Source organism: Anomalospiza imberbis, chromosome 5 (genome assembly GCF_031753505.1).
Source record: "Anomalospiza imberbis isolate Cuckoo-Finch-1a 21T00152 chromosome 5, ASM3175350v1, whole genome shotgun sequence".
Classification (NCBI taxonomy): Eukaryota; Metazoa; Chordata; class Aves; order Passeriformes; family Viduidae; genus Anomalospiza; species Anomalospiza imberbis.
This window is the reverse complement of record NC_089685.1, coordinates 29,432,783-29,454,088: the sequence shown is the minus strand read 5'-3', so window position 1 is coordinate 29,454,088 and position 21,306 is coordinate 29,432,783. Positions and strand designations below refer to the sequence as shown.

General features: G+C 40.8%; 1 protein-coding gene across 2 annotated transcripts in view; it reads left to right on the top strand.

The window, feature by feature from the left end:
* The first annotated feature begins 249 nt into the window (after positions 1 to 249).
* The window catches only part of NELL2 (neural EGFL like 2), a 135,347-nt gene continuing 114,290 nt past the window's right edge, over positions 250 to 21,306 (top strand). Inside the window, exons 1-3 of one of the 2 annotated variants that reach the window (XM_068190045.1) lie at positions 250 to 727; positions 902 to 1,030; positions 19,146 to 19,296. In XM_068190045.1, the coding sequence (XP_068046146.1) occupies positions 673 to 727; positions 902 to 1,030; positions 19,146 to 19,296 (335 nt within the window). In that variant the 5' untranslated portion in view covers positions 250 to 672. The remainder of the gene's footprint in view (positions 728 to 901; positions 1,031 to 19,145; positions 19,297 to 21,306) is intronic. The other variant, XM_068190047.1, reaches the window with a different exon arrangement.

Genomic DNA, 21,306 nt, shown 5'->3' with positions numbered 1-21,306 from the left:
CCGCTGCCATCCGCGGCCTCCGGCGGCACACCGGCCCTCCCCGCCGCTTCCCCGCAAAGTTCCCAGCAGACCCCCCTCAACACCCAGTCCTGGTCCCGCTCCCCGCCGCGCCCGGCGCTCCCCCGGCGGACGGGGCGGCGCGGCGGCACCTCCCCCAGCCCTGCCCAGCCCTGCCCGGCCCGGCGGAGGCGGTGGGCGGCTCCTGTGGCCGTGGCATAAACCGACGGCCCCTCCCGCCGCCGCCGCTGTCCCCGCTGGACGGCGGGGAGGAGAGCGGCGCTGCCGCGGGATCCGGGCGGAGGCTGCGGCGGCGGCTGCTCTCCAGCGGAGGGGCTGCGCCTGGCGGCGGCGGGCCGGGAGCTGCGGGGCACGGGCGCGCCGCCGGCTGCCGCGGCCTCGCTCGCACGGCGGCGGCGGCGGGAGGCTCCGCCGGGCTTCCCCATTGTCTGCTCGCGGGCGGAGGGCTGCGCTGCCCGCACGCCCCCCACCCTCGCCTTTGTGTGCTCCGGCCGGCGGCGGGGCGGCGCGGCGCCCGCCGTGATGCGCGCTGCGGGGCGGCGCGGGGTCCGCGCCGCTCGGTGAGAGGCGGGGAGCGACCCAGCCTGTGCCCCGGAGGCTTTTCGCTCGCAGCAGCCGGAGGGGGGGACTATGGACTGAGCGCATCGCTGTACCATGGAGTCGGGCATCCGCTTGAGCACGCTCTGCCTTCTCCTCTGCCTGGGGCCAGGTAGGCGGATGCCTGACTCGCCGGGAGAGTACCCGGGAGCGGGGCCGGCGGAGCTTCGCAGTGGCGATGCTCTGGCCCCTGGGCAGCCGCAGGTGCGGAGAGCGGCGGAGGTGCTGGGGGGGGTGCTCGGGAAGTTGCGGTGTCGGCGGGTAGGTGACGGCACTTTCTGGTCAGTTTCAGGCTTTGGCGTGGACCCCTCGCTGCAGATCGACGTGCTGTCCGAGCTACAGCTGGGAGGCTCCACGGAGGGCGTGCGCCAGGTGCCGGGGCTGCACAACGGGAGCAAAGCCTTCCTCTTCTCAGGTACGGCCGCCCCGGCCCCGCAACTCCGGCCGTGGCCGTCGGGCCCCGGCGCCGCGCGCGGGGCGCGTCCCCCCAAGTCCCCCCACCGCCAGAGGTTTGCTCGCTTTGAGACCTCGGGATTCCGTACCTTCCCTTCCTGCTCGCTTTTCTTCCACTCTTCTTTACTCTCCCCTCCCATTATTTAATATTTTTTTTTTTTCTCTCATCCCATTTTTTTCCTTTGACTGGTAGACGCTTAATTAAAGTACAGCAGGAACGGGGATGGCAGATGGCATGTTTTGTGAGTCGTGGGGTGCGGTGATGAATAATAGCACCACCCACTCTGCTGCTTTACTTGGGAAACGCTAAACATATCCCAGTTCCAGCTAAGGAAAACCTCACTGAAAGTTTTATGTGACTCGAGCAAATGTTGAAATGAAGTGCCCCGGAGGAGGGAGGCAGATGGCTGGAAATAAGAACACCCTTTTTTTTGCCAAAGGAAAGTGGCCCTTTGGAGGTTCTGTGACATACCCCTCCGGAGAAACAATGAATGAGTTTTGGTCTCTTTTAGTGCTTGTGATTGTTTCTTTGTTATTAGTAGGAATAGGAATAAAATATTGGTCTTCTATCTTCTAAAAATACATTTAGGAGTTTTATTAAAGATTTTTAAACATTATTAAACTTTCTTATATTGTAATTAATAAAAGACTGTAAAATAACTCTCAAAATCTTGTTGAATATATTGGCATTGGTTATATTCCATACACTTGCTCATTGTCAGTGTGTTTTTGAATTACACTTTAATAATGTACTGGTATATTAAAGGAAGCTGGAATCAACAATATTTTTAGGAAAAAACCCCAAGTCTATCTTAATTAAAAAAAAAGAAAGCCTAAATCTGGCCTTTAGAAGCAAGTCTCTTCTCTGAAAGATGATTAAATGCTCCTTATAATCTATGACTAAGAAAGAAGGAGGAATGTGGCTCAACATCTGATGAAAAAAGTAAATCTCCACATCAGCTTGCACATTCTAGATAGGGGAACTTCATTGCTGACGTCTTGTGTCATGCCAGGAGTTTAGCTTGGATCTGAAGAGACTTCTAGTGCAACAGGCAAGAGGCTGTGTTTTACATACAGGAGAGTTATGATCCAAGGGAGATAAGATCTGGAAAAGGAATTTCTTTTTCATGTTTGCATTAATAAGATAATTTATCGGGAAGGTAATAGTTGCCAAAGGTTTTTATTTTTATTTTAGGTGACCTCTCTAGTGGTGTCCTTCCCTGGAACTGCCAGCATGTGTCACTATGGACATGAATGAGGAGACACATGGGCATATGTTAAGAAACACTGGCACATGCTGGTTTTAAACATCTGTGATGGGCTTGTGGCTGCGGAGCAGAGACCTCTGTGAAGGGGTCTGCTGCTTAGAAATGGCAATGCATTTTTGTGCCTGTGGGATTGGTGTCGTGTCCTAAAATAGGTATAATTTTCAAGGCATGGTTCTGAGTTGAAGCCCCACTGTGCTATAACTCTTGGGGTGAGGGAGTGGGGGGGAAGTTAAAACTCACTTTGTCTTCAGTGGTAACAGGATTTGAGGTTTGGAGGAATAAGACTTGCTGGTATATTTTCCCAGTGTCAGGACAAAAAATTACTGGGTTGCTAAAGAATTACTTTTTTCAAGTTTTTCCCTCGTTCTTTGCAATTACAAGTGTACGTAGTTCCCAAGTGAGTTAGCAGTTTATTTGTAACAAAAGAAGACAGGAGTTTTACATTTTCCCAGCAGCCCTTTTATTTTGTTGAGAACAATCGGAGGAATAACAAGGATGAAAACACTTGTGTCTAAATGGTGGTTGAAGTCACTCAGTGTCCCTTAGGAAGTCTTTAATGCCCTGCAGGACTGGAGATAATTTTCCCTGCTACTGCATAAGATGACTACTGATTTTCTTATAGTAAATGGGGTCCTTACTGAGAAGAGATTTTCATTTTTGAACTTGCATTTAGAAATAGAGAAATTTCCTTCCTTGATCAGACTGCTGGGTTCACTTAGTCATTTTTGTTCTGCTCTTAGAACTCACACTTTGGGAACATTGCTGCAATGTGTGCCTCTTAATGTATGTATTTGCAGTGTGTGAATTTCAAATACGTGTGTGTGTTGCCTTGAAATTTGGTTTGTCTGTGTGGGTTTTTCCTTACTCCAGCTAAGCCTTAGTCCTGGACAGAAAAAATTTTGTGAGAATGACGCAAATTACTTCAAATGATCTGTGAATTTACTCTGGATGCTCCAACTTGTGATCATCCTTTGCCTCTTGGTTTCCTCCGATAGCGAATCTTTTCTCATATCATAGACGTATTTACAACACTTTAGTATGTTGCCTTTTTGATAGACCACATTCTCAACTGATATAAAGCCTTTCTTTACATAAGCTTAAACCATTCAAAATCCTGAATGCTGTTCTCTATTTTAGAAGGAAATTATGAATGTGGCATTTTCAACTGCCAACAGGTAATAGACAATTAAAGATATTTGATGGGAAAATTATATATATAGTTAAAGCAGAATAATCTCTTTACTTCAGTTTCTAGGCAAAAAGTCAGTTTTGACTGCTTAATTAGATGTAGCATCAATTTTCACTATAAAGGTTTAGCAACTGATTGGCTGTTCTGGCAAATTCTCCCTTGTGTAAGTGACTTTTCAAAGGTACTTTTATTTCTAGGTCATATAAGACAGTAAGCAGTTACTCTTTAAATGTAATTTTAGTCTGGCACTGTCCAGTCAAGATAATTTAGATTATACACATACAGTCTTGTGCCATGATTTAGAAATAATGTTAGCTATTGGAAATTTGCTGTTGCTTGGACTCTTTTGTGTGTGTACTTGACTTCAGCAGATTTAGGTGCTGGATTCTAAAGCTTTTTAAGTGTCTGGTGCTCCTTGATTGTCATGAATGGTAGCAACAGATTGCCACTGTAATCTGTGTCTAGTTAGCTGCAGGGACTTCTTTTTCTGGAAATGTGGTTTGCAAAGTAATTGTAAAATATTCCAGTGTAGCTTGTGGGAAGATACAATTATGAATAGAAAACAGGAGGAAGTCTTCAAAAACGTTAGTGTTGCTGTATGTGAACATCTGCCAGCACTTTCTAGCCAACAGCAGATATTATTATGTCAAAATATGTTGAGAGTAAAATTATTCCTCTGCTGGTCAGAGCAGCAGAATAGAAGTCAGATTATCTATGTCACTAATGTCTCTCTGTTGGCAACTGTTTATGTAAGTCAGTGAAATTTTCAACACCTTTGTTCCTCCTTTTGCAAAACAGGGGTGACACTTGGGTAAAGCCCAAACTAGATGGGTGGACTGAAGTGTAATTAATGTAGTTAAAGAAGGCTTTTGGAGAAATGCACATTGTCATTCTTATAGTGTTTTTTTTTTTTTTTTTGGTAAGGATACTGTCTTAATGTGATTTGAGGAGATAGGTGAAGATGAAAGTCCAACAGAGCTATTTTCCTATGCAAATACGGATATAATATTGCTTCAAGAGGACTTGTTGCATATGTAACCACAGGGGAGTTTGAAGAAGTAGACAAACCACAGAGCCTGAAGGGTGATGAGGGTTTTGGATGACTGACTCAAGTCTATGCTAGAAGACAGAACATTAAGCTCATGCAAGGTCCCAGTGAAGCCAGGTATTTCAACTGGCAGTAGGAAATGGTGCTCTGAGGTGTGACAATCTAAAGAAGGGCTTCAAGAGTAAATTGGTCTCCTCTGGCATTTCACTAGGCAATAACATTTTGTCACCCTCCCTTTAAATTTTGTATTATATGTATTTTATAGATAGAGTATTTAGATAGTCTTTCTGGGTCTCTCTTGTTGAGAGCAGATGCTGTTCACAAGACTGTCTTTGTCCAAAGAGTATATGTGTGTGTGTAGTAATGGAGACACCTTCCTACTGCCTCCAGCGCCAGTGGAGAGTGGTGGAAGGTGCACTGTAAATCAAGGGATGAGAGGCAACAAAAATGAAAGCCAGGTGATGTGTAAGGACAGTATATGCCCACAAAGGGTGTATCTTTTCTTCAAAGGGAAGGCTGAAAGGTGGACGGAAGAGTGCAGTCAGATGATTACAAACACAGAAACATGCATTTAAGAAAAAGATAAAAAGGACATATCAGTCATGAAAATGTGAGAGCTTATGTATCTGAATGCAGAATTTGGTATTTATTCAGAGGAAGGACAATTTTAGAGGCAAAATATGGTATATTCTGATGGGGATCAAGATGTGCTATGAAACACCAGAAAATAATTTAATCTGTTAGTGGGATAAATTAAAGGACTCGGCAGTACTGTTGTTTGAACTGGTGCTGGCTGGCACAAAATGCTGTCAGAAAAAAAAAACCCCTAAAATAGGCTTCTTGGTATAACTGATGTGTTGTGTTTTTGTATGACTGGACCATTAGTGTGTTGTTTTAAAATGCTAGCAAGAAAATATTACTCTATCTTACTCACTCTATTTTGTCTCATGAGGTCATCTCTGGACATTTACTGAATAAGGAAGCTAAAAAAGCCTTAAAAGCAGAGATGAGTAAACTTTTTGTCACAGAAATAGGATTTACATTGCCTGTGCACTTCACAAAACACACTGCTTTTTCCTTGCCACCTGTCATTGAAACTGTGGGCAGATGCTTTCTCCAGGTTCCAGCTGAGCCTGCTGAAAATATTACTGTTCCCAGCTGCTCATCACTGCCCAGAAGCTAGAGGTTACTGTCCCCACAACTATTCCAAAGCAAGAGATTATACGAGTGTTCCCATGTCTGCTGATGGCAAAATCACAGCTTCAGGAGCGAACTTGGCTGACTGCAGTGACATGGATTGGAGTCCTGTAAAATCCCCTTTCTCCAGCTGTATCCATCTCCCAGAGGAGTGGTAACAGACAGCTGGGAATGAGGATGTTAATGTCGCCAACTGTCTTAGCTGACTGCAGAGTGAATACTTAACTGCAGCTTTTTTTTGTCTTGCATGCAAACTGTTTTCACTCAGAAGCACTGAATCCTCAAAATGTGGGACCTCCATCATAGAGATCATCTGTAGAGAGCAAAAGTTTTAATCAAAGTTTAATTTCAGTAGGCACTGGCATGTTTTTTGATGTTAGAAATGCCTAATGTAAAAAACTGCTCTATGACAATGTGGTAGCCAGAAAGGTTTTGGTGTATCTGGAATAACAGCATAAGCTTTCCTTTTGCTGCCTTCCACTTATGATACTTTCTAAAGTCACCTCTGCACCTGTGCAAACAGTAACCATTGTGGTAGGGCACTGCCAGGATTGTGATTAATGCTGCTGGGGAGCCAGGCTGGGTGCTGAAGGAGAGCAGGAGAGCCCTGAAAAGCTGGGCTGCTTTTGCTGGTGTATCCGCTCCTCTGAGACATACCCTTGCTCCAGAAGAATTTAATATTCAGCAACCTCTTCTGGGAAGGAGGAGTAGTTGTAGCAAGAGGAGGTATTTGTGAAGTGTCTGCTGCTTGAAGACCCCACCCAAAAAAGGAGATAGCATGAGGATCCTGCATCAATTTTCCATCCTAAACCATGAATTTTAATGCATGGAGAGCTATGATGCACTTACCCCATACTGAATATTCATGAATATGCCCAGAACTGGAGATTGTGTTGCTTGCTAACTGGTTGTGCTGGTTTATCTGTAAAATAAAGGGGAAAAAGTTATGGAAGAAAGACTTAAATATCTTGAGCTTCTGACTGATGCTTGTAATCATACAGTAGAGAAATGGAAAGTGAATGGGAACCTCATGTATGCCAGATACAGAAACTGAGAAGCTTGTAATCCCTGAATGTAGTCATTTGTGCGGAGTTGACACAAATAATGTTAAGGAATGACATAAAACTTGGCCTGTGGCATTTGGGGATTGCAACTGTCTTATGCTGAAAGTTTCTAATAAATATTGTTGTTGAGAGTGTGTATTAGGCATTGCTATCACAGAAGTATAAGTGTTAAGCAACGGAATTGTTTTAAATTAGGCTCTAAAAATTGTCATTATTTATTTCAAGGAATGGTATTATACACAAAGTGTTATTTGTTGTCCTTTTTTGTTTTCTTTTCTTTTGATTTTCTGCAGTGGTCTTTTTCTGGGGAGGGAAAGGTAATAATCTCAGAGATTAAATATTCCCTTTAAACCCTTTATTCCCTTTGAAGCCTGTTTTTTTTGTTGTCTGTGTTTTTTTTTTAATTGTTGCTGTTTTGTTGGGGTTTTGTTTGATTGTTTTCGGGGTTTTTTTCCCAGTTTTTTTCCTCCTCTCATCTCTTTCCATGTGTCTTGATATGGGCTCTTGTTGCCTTTTGGTCTGTTAAATTCCAGCATGACTTTGGTGTGTTTGCCTGGGCTTGGCAGGACAGCTAACATCTCCAGTCTCTGATACTTCAGCCTTTGGAGTGAATTAATACCTGCATTTATTTATCAGCAGGGTGTGACTCGATTTAAAGTAATGTCATGTTTTACTGTGTTCTTGTGGACTTGAGCCTGTGCTTTTCACAGCCAGGTTGTATCTGATACCTGCAATAAATTGAAGTCCATGAGGGTCTGTTTTCTGGGACAATGATGAATCTCTAAATTTTTTTTTAATCCATGTCTGGTTGTTCAGGTTAATGCAAATAACCGTGTATTGTTTATACATTCAGTATTGCCCCAAACGGTTCATACTGACTAACGGCAGACAGAATTGCATTTGCTTCTTTGTGCCTTTACAATGAGACTTCTTCTAGAATATTGCAAGTACAAAATCCTTGTTGGGGCTTTTATTATCTCAGGGCTCCAGCTGGCATTTTTGTTGGAAAGCCGAAGATGAGTATGATGTACAGCATGTATGAAAGGGAAATACATTAGGCCGGTATCCGTGTGGGGATGTGGGTCAGAACCCTGGTTGGTCCGTGAAAAGTGACCTGATGGTTGGAGGAGTGGGGCCAAAGAGCATCTCTCTCCATGGTGACAGCCCTGTCAAGAGCAGGCAGGTGCAGATGGCTGCTTACCTGGCAGCCTCTCCTGGCAGTGTGGCAGGGGGCAATGGTGTTGGCCGAAGTTAGAAGATGTGATGTTGACAGCAGGACAGTATCTGTCCTGTGTGCCCGAGAGAACCCAGCACATGCAGCACATGTGCCCTGAGAAGAGAGGACAGTGACACTTCTAGGTAACTGTCAAGTGCATCTTTCCATATTGCTGGGGGAGGACTGCATTAGCAAGAGGAAGTGATGGGGGAAGATGAGGTCTCGCTACCCTTATGTAATTACTTTTGCTGTGGCATAGTTCCGTAGTCACAAAGTGTGCCTGAGACTTGCTAGGGTTTTTTTTAATGGTTCCTTCCCTCATTGCAGCATGGCTCATTCACCAGTGAGGTGTCACAAAGGACAGCAGCATATCCTACACATTCCTTTTAGATCAATCACAATGTCTGTTTTCCCCTCTACTTTCTCCCTATAAGATGTGGGAAATAGGTTTTTTACTCTCCTCTCTCCACAGCTTATGTTCTTTTAGTCTGTATCCTCCAGGGTATACAAGTGCTACCTTGGAAAAATAGCTCCAGGTATGGTTAACTTCACTGTTTCCACTGAGTCTTAAGAGATGTACAGGACTGAGTTCATAAGTTATTTAAAACCGTTGGATAAGGGCTGGATTATAGAGCTCTCATGAAAAACTGTACTTCTTTATAGTGACTCTTCCCTATATTTCGTCCTGTTTAGTTTTGTGCCAAGGTGCAGATCCACTGAGCAGCTGTATTCTCTTACCTGTACTGCTAAGGTACAGCTGAATAAGGGGTGAAAAAGGATTTTTCACTGCTTGATTTTTTTTTTCCTTGTCCATCTGTTGTTGTCTAAATTCCTCTATATTTTGTCTCAATGCTTAAGAAAAGGTATTTTTTTCCAACTTGGCATTGTCCAAATGAATTCCTCTCAGGAAAAATCTGAGGAGAAATTTAAGAAAGGGTTTTTTAATTCTTAATTTTTTTTTTTGTCTGGACATGTTTTCTACAATAAACACCTACTATGAGTGCTCACTTGGATATTTCAGATAAAAAAAAAAATTCTGTAGCCATTTGCAACATGGAAGAATTTTACAGCAAAAAATTCTTCCTATTTGTCAACATTTTACTGGCTTTTGTTTTTTGGTGCATACTTTGTTTTGGGGGGTTTGTGTGATGATGCTGATGACTTCAGAGAGACACACAAACTTAGAAAACTGATTTTTAACTTGAGTAATCTCATGAGCAGCTGCTCACAGCTCTGGGCTGTTGCAAGGTGCTAAAGCAATGAGCATGGTCTAAAAGGACCAGTAGACTGAAAGAGACTTCTGAAGACACAATGTTCAAAAAGGCTTTTAGCAGATGAACATATTTGCTGCAGCACCAACATTGCTATGATAGACTGTAATGTTTCCAAGGGAGCCATTACAATCAATATTGCTAGCGATCCATAACTGAGAACTCTTTTAGTGGAATTTGAGTGGCCATTTCCTTCTCTGAAAACATGGAGTATAATAAGAGAAAGACCTCCAATTGTAACATTAGAGCTATGTTTATACTCAGAGCAATGTTTATACAATTTCCCCAGCATAAATGCTTATTTAAGTATAATTAGATGGTGGTCACATCCGTTGTGCTTATCCTAAAAGCGAAGATGACATGCACCAGCCTTGACTCTGTCTGGAAGTCCATCAGTCTCTAGATACAGCTGTGTAATGATCCAGAAGGGTTCCAAAGGATCTCTTCTAGTTTTAGGTCAATAATCTATGTTTTAATAGCTCCCTAAGCATGCATTTGCATATTGTGCCAAAGGCACTCTTAAAATTTTCTGTAACATTAAGTAATATGCCTTGAACTTGGAACAGTCCCTAGATTTACTCAGCTCTCATTCAAGGAAGAGGGTTGACTTGAGGAAAACCTTGTGTACCCTGTTCAGTATTGCTCTTATTGAGAATCCCTGCACACACCATTAGCATAAGGAAAGCATATGGCAGTAAGAGATCTGGGAGGTTGAATTTTTAAAAAAAATTATGTCTGGGTTATTGCATTCACTCTGGGTTTCTGCATTTCAGAAAAATATCAATGAATTGCAGGGACTGAAGAGAAAAGCAGCAAACCAGATTGTACAGTAACAAAAGAACTGGCTTAGTAAGAAAGCTTTTGAAAGAACTTGAGCATGTACAGCTTGTCCAAGAAATGACAAAAGTGTTGTATGATAAGTGTCTAGTATTAGAAGATTCTTAGTGGTTTAAAATTAAGGGATTATTTAGTATTCAAAGAGCTAGAGGTAAGAGTAATGTAATGATACTACAAATTGAGAGGATTTAAGATAAAAGGAGACTTTCACAGTGAACTAGTTTAGATTGTGGAATAGCTGCTGAAAAGAAGTGGTGGAAGTCTCCATACTTTTGATTTTTTTAGAAGATAGAATGAAATAAAATATCTAGGAAACTTCAGCTGCGCTGTAGTCATTGTACATAATTGTTCAGGTAATAGGCTAAGGAATGGGTGGATGACCCTTTAAGTCTTTCTGTACTCTGGAGTGCAGGGGTGTTGATGAAATAGATCTAGTATAGGGAGAGTTTCTCAAAGACACAAAGTAGCATCAAAAACCTGGTACACAATTATCAAACCAGTGCCTTTGTATTCTCCCAAAACTTGTTCTATGGTGCACTTACATATATTTTGATGATTCTGAGCTAAAATAAGCCTACAAGAGCAAACTAGAGTCTGGAAACATTTTATAATTATAACTCATCAAAGCTTATACTATATTGAGCGTGAGTTTAAACTGGTAGCTGATTCATCAGGGCTAGTGGGCATATTCACAGGAGCATGGACTCCATTAATACCTGGCTTTAAAAGGAACTTCTGGAGAATGTGAACTCTGGTCTTTCCCAGCTTTCTTGAAATCTCTGGTAAAGGTTTGCTCAAGCCTTCCATGTATTTTCTACCTGTCTTCCCTGCTCACAGCTGAGTTTTTTATATGATATTCCTTGGTATTTCTTCTCTTTGATGTTCCCAATTCAAAATCTTCTTATCCTTCCTTTTTCTGGCATCAAAACAGCTACCCTGTGAGTAGAAATTATTCCAAGTATGCCAATACGGTTGATGGCATTGGTGTCCTACCTCTACCATCAGGTGTGGTCTTTCTGCCATGTCCTGTTTCTGCTAGTGCTTGAATTCTATTTACAGTTCAGTCTCCTGCCTTCTCCCCCCATCTGCTGCTGTTTGCTCAGTCTGCTGCTGGTGACCTGTGGATAACAACACAGGTGTTGGATGTGTCTCCATATTCAGATACAATTTTTTCCAGTGGTGGCCTCCCTTCCCCTGCCCTGCTTGCTCTATTTTTGCTGTTAGGATACAGGTTTAAGTTTTCTGGTGCTTTCTATGTGTGTCAGTGGCTGTTGGCCATTCTCTTTTATCAGAAGTTAATCTTTCATGCAGACCTCATGGTTGTGGTCATCTGCAAAATGATCTCATGTTAATACTTTCTTAAGCTCACCATTCTGTTGTGTGAAAAGAAATCGGCACTTAAATTCTTAACACATAGAGTTTTGGTTAGCTGAAGGCAGTTAACACTAATGTGGGCAAAAAGCAGTTATACCCTAGAAAGCCAGAGATGAAGGAAAACTAGGATGAGAGATCCAAATCACTACCAAGAGGGAGAAACAGATTCTTCATGGAGAAGAAAGATAAACCTTCTAGGTCATCCACAAATGATTACAGTTGGGCTAGATGATCTCAAGAGGCCCTTTCCAGCCTAAATGAATCTGTGAAACACAGTTTGTAGGAGTTAAGTCCTCAGGAGCAGCATACTTGTCACAACAAAAGGAGGTTTTGAGAGAAAATGACTGAATAGAGAGCATGAGTAAGTCTTATTGACACTTGCACACGGTGAGGGGGAGACGTGGTGTGTTGCTGAGAGGGTATTGGATTGCTTACACCAAGCATGATCCTAATTCAGAGGTGCCGTGGTGGGTTCTGATCTTACATGGTCTGTCATTGTATGATAGTTCACCAGTGGAATATGATATATTTGAGAATTTGAGTTGTGTCACATCTTCAGGGTGAAGGGTAGGGCATATAATGCAGCTTGATCTACATGTAGCATAATCTGCTTGCGTGATTTATTATCGCCATTAAGTTTGTACTTTATTGTTTTTAATTGATTAGGGTTTGTTTACATTTGGTAGCCTGCCTTTCCATTTGGAAAAGGCTGGCAGCACTACCTCCTTCTCCTCCTCCTGTCCTCCCCTTTTGCTGTGAATTGAGTAACTGTTAAAATCCTGGCCATGCTATACAATGAAAATAAAATCAGTCTTTTAGTGGTTCTCATGTGTGTCATGCCCTTATTACAGTACTAGCAGGGCTGGAAGACGATGCATTGTTTTTCTTCTGCTCTTCAATGTCCCAGTGTTAACAGCATTTCTTGGTGTGATATTTTTGTTTGTTGTTAGGTCAGCTTGACACAAAGTGCTCATGTGACAGTATGCAACCAAGCATAGCTAGGTGCATATGCCACAGATGGCAGCTGCAAGGAAAACAAGGCAGGCTTGATTTTCTCCACAGGTTTCAAGGTGTTCTCAAAGCAGCTTCTAGAAAGCTGTTTTGTGCCTAAAGAGAGTTTATGTTTATATACGCATATATATTTAAAAGGCTATAGTAGCTGTAACCTTTTAACTATAGCTGAAACCTCCACTGAAATGAAGAAACAGAAGAAATCCCACTCTGTGCTGGTTTTATAGTGGTTTTGGCTGTGAAAAACCTAAACAACATAATTCTAAGTAGCAGTACATGATTTTTACCTATGAGGGAGCCCATACAAAGCATCTTCAAAACTTAAAAAGAGTTTAAGAATAGTGTTGGAATATAGGCTAGGAAAAACTCTAATCAAAAAAGCTATTGCATCTTATAATTGATAACCTGGAACCTATAAATCACCAGAAAGCATTACAGTAATAAATAAATGGTGCAGAGTATACTTTGCAGCACACATTTTAATTTCCTAGGAGTGGAATTTCAGTAACAAGAACAGAAGTCTTTTATCTTCATTATTTTGCTGTCATGTCATAGGTCCCTACTCAGTAGCACCTTATCTCCTGGTGATAGTATCTAGCATGATGAAAGTTTCTCTGAAAGGGGTAGTAATTCTCATGTACAAGGAACATAAGTTTTCTGTATCATGTATGCCTTTAAAAATTCCTGATACTACTTTTGTATGTGTGTTGCTTCCCTGTGTGTTGATCTATTCATTTCTAAAATGCCTTTCCGAAATATTCAGGAGAACACATTTTCATTTTCTGTGGCAGTTTGATAGGAGTTGTTTTATTAACAATCTAGTGTGGCAGGATCAGTGTTGCTTGTTAGCAAATCAGCTGTTTCAGCTTCCTGTGCTGAGAATATAGACTTCTAATCTGGAGTCCTACATGTTCAAAGTTCAGCTTTGTCTGCAATTAGATTTCTTATCATGTCATTTGCAAAAGGTTTGAAAAACTGTCAGAAATATGCTATTGCAGATACAGTCACTAGAACCTGTTCAATAACTATTTATCTTTTATTTACTTTTTGCCTGCTGAGTCCAAAAGTCACTGAATCCTTGTTCATGGACCTGACATTTTTGGAAGAGCATGCCTGACTTTTTGCGGTGCAGCTGGGCTGTTCTACATTACAGGAAATTTTTCCCACTTGTAATCCTGGTGCAAATTCCCTCTTTGCTGAAGGGACAACAGCCAAGGAAAGATGAAAGACATCTAAGTGTCTTAGCATTGTGCTGTGGCAGGTTAAGACTAAGATAGAGAGAGCCGTGGTACCGAATCCATCGCAGAACAATTCAGCCCCATCTGACTTGCTTTGGTTTCTAGAAGCAGCCGGTTGGAATATAAGCTCAGAGGCTTAACCCAGCCATTAGTATAATCACCCCCAAACTTGTTTTGTATCATCTCTTGCAGAATGCTTCTAGGCAGATTTCAGTGGTAATATTGACAGTTCACAGGGAATATGAATTATATTGCAGCTGTTGTTTTCCACAGACAGTCATGGATTTGCAGTCTATCCTAGTTGTCCTGATTCAAGCCTAGTTGTCCAGGGTCTCAGTACCTTTCCCTCCTCTTGTCCCACAGTAAATTTGTGTTCTCAGCTGTGCCGAAATGACTTTAAAACATCAGTATATAGCGTATAGGTGAGCCAGAGTTTTGGCCAGGAGTGATACGATTACCGTTTTTGAAGGATATAAGTATGAACAGCCAATGTAATTGGGGAAAAAATATGTTCAGAAATGGGTCTTCTAGTCTTTAGCGTCAGCCATTGTGACTTGTGGGACTTTGCATATGGTTTGAGCTGGAGGGAAGCCCTTGCTGGATGACACACCAAAGCTGTAGCTGACATTCAGAACAGAGGAAGCTACAAAGCAAAGGCAGTTGGAACCTCCCCAAATGCTGCAAGAACAAACTGTGACATTTCCCCCCTTGTTTTTATTTGATTTAATGATTTGGCTTCAAGTCAGTTTTTATTTCGATTGTTTTGTTTCAGCTGAAGAGCATTTTGCCCTCTTTTCTCCTTCTCATCTACTGCATTTCTGGCTGCATGCATCCTTGCTGAAGCATTTCTTTAGTGGAAATAAGAAGGCAGAAACGCCACACCGTGGTGGTATCAAACCTACAAGGGCAGTTTGTGGGCTATGTCCCTAAACAGTCTGTGGGGTATCCCAAGGTCCTGATCAGGCCACTTGGGAAATTAATTGCAGGAGTCCTTGTTCCTGGCATTTGTGAGTGTTTGTTCTGGGGAGACCAGGTTGGATCCAGTTTAGGGGGGGCACTTGAGTGCATAGAGGTCAGGATATACCTAGTTGTATCCTGACATACATTTTGATTGTAGTCCTAGGGTTCACCCAGGTTTGGGAACTGGGCAGTGCTCCTGGGCCCTGTAGTGTAAGCACACCCTTTGGGAATGGCCCCAGTGGGAGTCTTAAAGGCTTAGTGTTTACCCTGTATTTTGTAGTTTTTTAAACTTCAGATAGAGCTGCAACACCTTCCCCCAGACTCTTGCAGAGCTCCTTCCTACAGCCTTGGAGAATCCAGCTCAGGTTCACGTGGGTTTGGAAAACTACAGCTGCTTTTTTTGCTGTTCTCTCTGAAACAACTGGGAATCTTTGAGAAGGGAATAGAAAAATTTATAGGTAAAGTAGTTCAAAATGTTTTATGAGCTGATCTTATATATCAGTTTAAATAGCAAAACAACCAGCCTTTCTACTGAAGGTTTTAATGCATATCACATCTAGCAAGGCTTTGGTCTAATAAAGGTTGTTTTACTTCTTTATATCTTCATTTTTCATTAGAGGAATGCAACTCCTGAATTTGAATGCATTGTGCTCCACTTAAAATCCTGTTGTACTCTGTCAGCCTTGTAAAGATTTTGCTATTGGATTGTCTTTGAATGCTGCCTGGTTGGCTGGGTGCAGCTTAGTTTATATTTGTTACCTAAATAAAATAACCATGTAAAGTAAACAGTTGCCCTTTGAAGGCTGTGTGAAATCCTAGTTACAAAAATATTAACGAAAAAACGAATATGGGAAAGTGACAGGATGTGAATATATGCTTGTGACACTCATCCCTCCTAGAGTAGGAAGTTGAAACAAAATTGAGCCAATTATATTTTTCAGCCTCATTTTAGCCTTCAGTCTTCCTTTTCTCACAAACCACTAGAATTTAATTTGGATAGTTCAGCAGAGCTACAGTCAGATGCGAAATTGATTTATAGATGTTGCTATTAAAAGCTGATTATGTGCAATGAAACAAACTGTGGAGCTCGATTAGTTAGAATGCCTCCTTCAGAGACTATTCTGCAGGAATTTGTTTTATAATTCAGTTCATACTGTATGTATGCTTTTAGATGCTCTTCAAAAAATTTGAGAGCACACCCTTTGCTAGGAAAAGGTACTCATTCCATTTAAGAACTGTTTTCTTTTATTGTGGACTGGAAATGAATGGTAGTGAATGGCTTGTCGTAAGTCTTTCCACAGTGTGATTTAGTATGCTGCTGGTGCATGGAAGTTTTCGTGCTTACTGCCCATAACTTGTTCGTGGCTACTTCCAACACCTTATTTATTTATTTATTTATTTAATTCGTGAAGAGGCATGGCTGGATCAATTACCTGTAGTAGTTCCTCATAAGTTTTTATGAATGTGGTTGTCACCACAGGGATGATGAGAGCAGTTAAAAGGCTGGTGACCACAAAGGGTAAAACTGCCTCTTTCTCCACTGCCTGTTTGGACTGGTGGAAATCCTCTGGACTTGTGGAGTGAGTCCTGGTGAAAATTACTCACTGTCTTTGTTAAAAGTGCAGTAATTATTATCTCATGAACATGACTGAAATGACAATGTCTGCTCTTGGCACTTCCAGGAAACACTGGTGTGATGTTGGTGTTTGCTGCAGAGCTCTGATTGCAGATTGTCGCTGAGAGGGGAAATGAGTCCTAATAGTGAGGGCTTCTGGGAGCACAGGCAGCTGCTAAGCTTGTCTTCTGAAGGGCTGAGTTCCTGCAGGTCTTATGGCCAGTGGTTTTCTTTGCTGGGCTTTTAGGCTGCTTTGCAATGTTAGCTCTTAAAGGATCTAGCCTGAACAAGGAGTGAGACATGCTCTGAGTTTGAATTTTTTGTTTCTTTAATTGTCACTTTCCTGTTTCTAAAGATGGATTGATGACACTATGGATTTGTGCATTGTTGTGGTCAAACCAAACACGCAATATTCTAGGAAAATAAACCCAAAATATATGTATTGTGGTTAGAGATAAATTTCTCATTGAAACAAATAATTCTTATTTTTGCACTTCAAGTTGAAAAAATTTATGCCTCTGGTTTTGTGTATTAGAAATGTTCACAGTATGAAGTTTTTATGTAACTATTGAGAAACTGCAAATTATTGTCTGAGATATACCAATTTGATTTTTCCAAGCTATTATGGAAGAAGCCCAGTTCCAGTGAAGTATTTTTGTTGGGTCTTAAACTGATTACTAGGAGCCAAATATCAAGAAGAAGCCTGTAGCAATATTTATTGAACACAGCTGGTGATCTATCAAGCTCTTACTGCTAGTGTTCAAAGGCAATTGGAAGGAGGGATTTACACTCTTGTGTTAGTGTGAAAAGAATGGATCTGACAGATCAAGGACCTTTCAGTCATCTTGCTTTTAAGAAATCCACCTGGTGCCTGCCCTGAGCAAAGAGTGTTGTGCTTTGTAAAATAGTAATAATTCAAAAGGCTGTGTAGCTTTTTTGAGCAGCAAGTATAATCTGACCTACTTGCAGTACCAAAACTGAATGGCCATGTGTTTTGGGAATGTAACACTCCAGCAGTTAGTGTGATGGTAATCTTAGTATTTAGGCTGCCAGCATGATGGAATCAGGTCTTGCTGCTATTGTCTGTATACAAGAAGGGTATCTGAGGCCACAATGAATGATTATAGGGTACCCAGATAAGGTTTTATAGAATAAAGGATGGAAAATTCTCATCCAGTATAGTGATCAGGTCATGATTCAGGGCAACATGAAGAGACCTCGCAAATTATCCCTGTCTTGTGGGTGTTGTGGCAGCTCTGTGTTTCCCCTGCCTCTCACACAGCCATGAGGACTGGAGTGGCTCTGGAGAGATCCATGTGATGGTGAGGGTTTGTTTCCTTGCTGAAGCACAGGCCACCTGTAGAGCAGTGTTTGCACCCCAGTAGCTCCAGTTAGAATGGAAGGGGGGGCATAGTTATAAATATATGGGCTGGCCTTCCGTGAGGGTGAGGGTGTTAAGCATATACTTTCTTTCATCAGTTGCTTATGAGAATATCATAAGGAATTTGGTAGAAATTAACTTTTTCCTTTTTTTTTTTCTTTTGGAAAAGAAAAACACATGAAATTCAACTGGATTGTGACACTGTTCAGGAGCTTGGTTAGGACTTCGCAGTTGCACAGGTTGTTGCACTTCCTAAACAGATATTAAAATATTCCTAATTCATAAACCAAAACAAACTGTTTCTGTTAATGGAGAGCAGCATCTTCATAGGTCCAGCTTAAAGAGTAAAACTGTTTTAAGAACAGTGGTGCAAGCTTAGAGTGGTGTACTTGATAGCTCAGCTCCAGTGCTGCCAAAAGAAAATCACCCGTTCTATTGCTGTTAACTCTTGACTGCTCTTCCTGAGTTACTGTCCCCAAGCAGAGCAGAATGGTCAAATTGCTGTGACAAGATGCCTGTGAATTGATTTAGTTCTTACACAGTTGATTACACATGCTAATGAGTTGATTTTGTGCATTAAAAATGTATATTCATTTTTTTTTCTGGTGTAATGTATTCTGGCAATTGGGAATTTTTTTTCTAGCATTTGACATCTTATTTGTAAATTATCTCTGTAGAGGTTTTAAGCTTGGGCCTTTTTTATTTTCTATGCATGTTATGTTCAAATTCAGCAGAAATATTTCATCAGTCTAGGCTTTGTGTGGGTTTTTAAAAGTAAAACCTTTATGGTATACATGTGCCACTACTCTAACAAATGTTCATGACATCCTGTGCAAGAAGCAGCAGGAAAATATCACCCAAATGGAGTATAGAGCAATTAATTAGTGATAAAATATTTTGAAATTTGGTGAATTTTTAAACTATTACTTAAAGCTGAGTAAATTGTTTGTAATTTTGGGTTTTTTAAAAAATTATTTATTTATGTATTTATGCTATTAGGCATAACATCTTTTAGAAGTCATTAAAAAGTTGCTCAGGTTACGTGTCAGGGTTTAGGCTCATGTCTAGTGTTGGCACTGTGCTTCACTGCTAGTGAGCCCAAACTTTGGATGAAATATAAAAGGTATCATCTAGCCACCCCTGAAGAAAGTAGGAGTTATGACCCTGGATCAAAAGAAAACACCACCCCTCCCCAGAACAGAATAGGTGTCCTAGAAAATGTGTTCTGTTTTGTCTAAATGGCTTCCATTGCATGCAAAACTAATGCTTTAAGTATTTTGTGCCCTGCTTTTGCCTGTTCAATTGTGCTTCTCAGAAATAGCCTGTTATTTTGTAAGCTATTTGAATGAGAATGTAAAGTAACATAAAATTTTATATCGAGTGTTTTTTCCTCTCATGTTTATTTTAGATACTTCAAGAAATGTGAAGGCGTCTCCAGAAACAGCTGAGATCTTTTTTCAGAAGTTAAGAAATAAATGTGAATTCACAATCCTGGTGACCTTAAAACAAGCCCATTTGAATTCAGGGGTTATTATCTCTATTCACCATTTAGATCACAGGTAAGTACTGATACCTGTCTGCTGGCTAATGAAAGTATATGAATTCATGCATAAAAAATTGAACATAAATTAGAACAAAACTTTTGTGTAGCAGATAATTTGTAAATATTTATAGTGTTTGGATAGGTACATTGTGCAGATTTGTAAAAAGTCACAAGGGAAAGGCAAGAAGGGTTTTTCTTTACATGTCTCTTACCACCAAGGGCATGAAAAGTCAGCCAGTTCTCTATTGTTGTTCATTACCACAAGGACCAGATTCTCAGCAGGTGTAAAACTGTCATGTCACTATAGCTACACTGATTGACCAAGCTGGCCCTGTAAGTCCACCTCTTCATTGTTTTTAACAATGCAAGCAATCTTAAAAAAAGAAAAAAAATTCCTCCAATTATGGATTTACATCTTCCCATGAATGGCAGAGCACTTTACTCAAAATATTGTCAGCCTTAAAAATCTAAAGGGAATGACACATAGCATTTAAGGATTATCCTTTTGATAAAGACTGCTAGAGAAATAAGATACTTTTTATATATATGTTTGAGTAATAGCTATTAAAGATAACTGCCCTATGATTCTCTGACAGAATAAAAAAGGAGTTTTCAGATGTGCACTTTCTAAACAGTCATTAGCACGAGAAACAGGTGAGCTCTGCTTTAGTTTCCTAGTTATTTTTATGTTCTTGTGTACAGACCCATAATTCTTTCTTGACAGTGTCACTACAAAATAACAAAAAAAAAAAAAAAAGATGTGTTCAAGCACAGCAAAATATGTTGCTTTTACATGAGTGTACAAGTTTTCATTAGGAAGCATGGTGACAATTATTTTGTGCCAGAAGATGCTGCAAGTCAGTTTCTATTCTGTTTCTCACAGGCCCCATCTTCTGCAGTTTAGCTGTTTGTAAAAAAAAAAAAAAAACAAACCAAAAAGACCAAACAAAACACAAACCACAAAACAAACAAGAAGGAGAACATTCCCAAGGATCATTATGCCAAGTTTATAAAAGGACTTTCATACCTGCAAAAGGGTAGTTGAATGTCTCCTGGATGGCGTTAGATGTGCCCTTAGGCTTTTAATAAACACATTCAGGTATCTTCTGTGTTAGAGTGTATGGAGTGATGTCTGTGTGCCAGAGTAGTGTTTGTTCAGTGTAACTGTGCTGAAATGAGGGCTGACCTGGGTGTGGGTAATAATGCAACCAGACAAGTGTCTCGTGTAGTTTCTCTTATGGTTTTAATGTTGTTTTATGGTGAATAACAATAAAGACAAGAGAAAGTAGATGCTAAAAGGAAGCATTTGGATGGCTGATATTAAATAGCTGCTTCTTCGGTGCTGGATCTCCATCTCTGACCTTGCCCACCTCTGACCAGCGACTTGGCTGTAACAGTCCTTTTAGTTCTTAACTTCTTGTGAAGTCTCTGGCACAGCAGTCATCATAGATGGTGGGAAAAGTAGCAATGCCAGACCTGACTCCACTCCTTTGCACTCACTTCAGCCTTTTATCACAGAGATGTCAAAAAAAGTTGCACTAGCATTGAACTGCTGCCTTGCAGTTCAATTTACAGAGGTCAGTACTATCTCTTACATTTCTGCAGTGAGGAGCTGAATGAGGGTGAGGAAGGCTGAGGATGGCACTATCTGAAGGATGTAATTGGTTATCACACAAGTACCATTTCATGTGCTTTATTTTACAGAGCTTTCATGGCAACTACTGCTTCTAGGGTAAAACCATTTTTATGGTACAATAAAATAAAAATGTTTAAGAAGTTGGAAAAGGTGCATTTATTCATACTTTGTGTTTTTGAAAATAAATCAGAGTAAAAACTCATCCTCTCTTTGCATGGGTCTAGGGACATTGGTGCAAATATGTGAATTTACACTGAGGATATTTCCTAAATTGTAAGGGTTTTTAAAATTTATAATATTTATAAAATTAAAATTGTTTATGTGATTCAGAGTTGACTAATTCAGTCTGTGTTGTCTAGTTTTATGTAGTTGCTATTTTTGTTCCTTTTT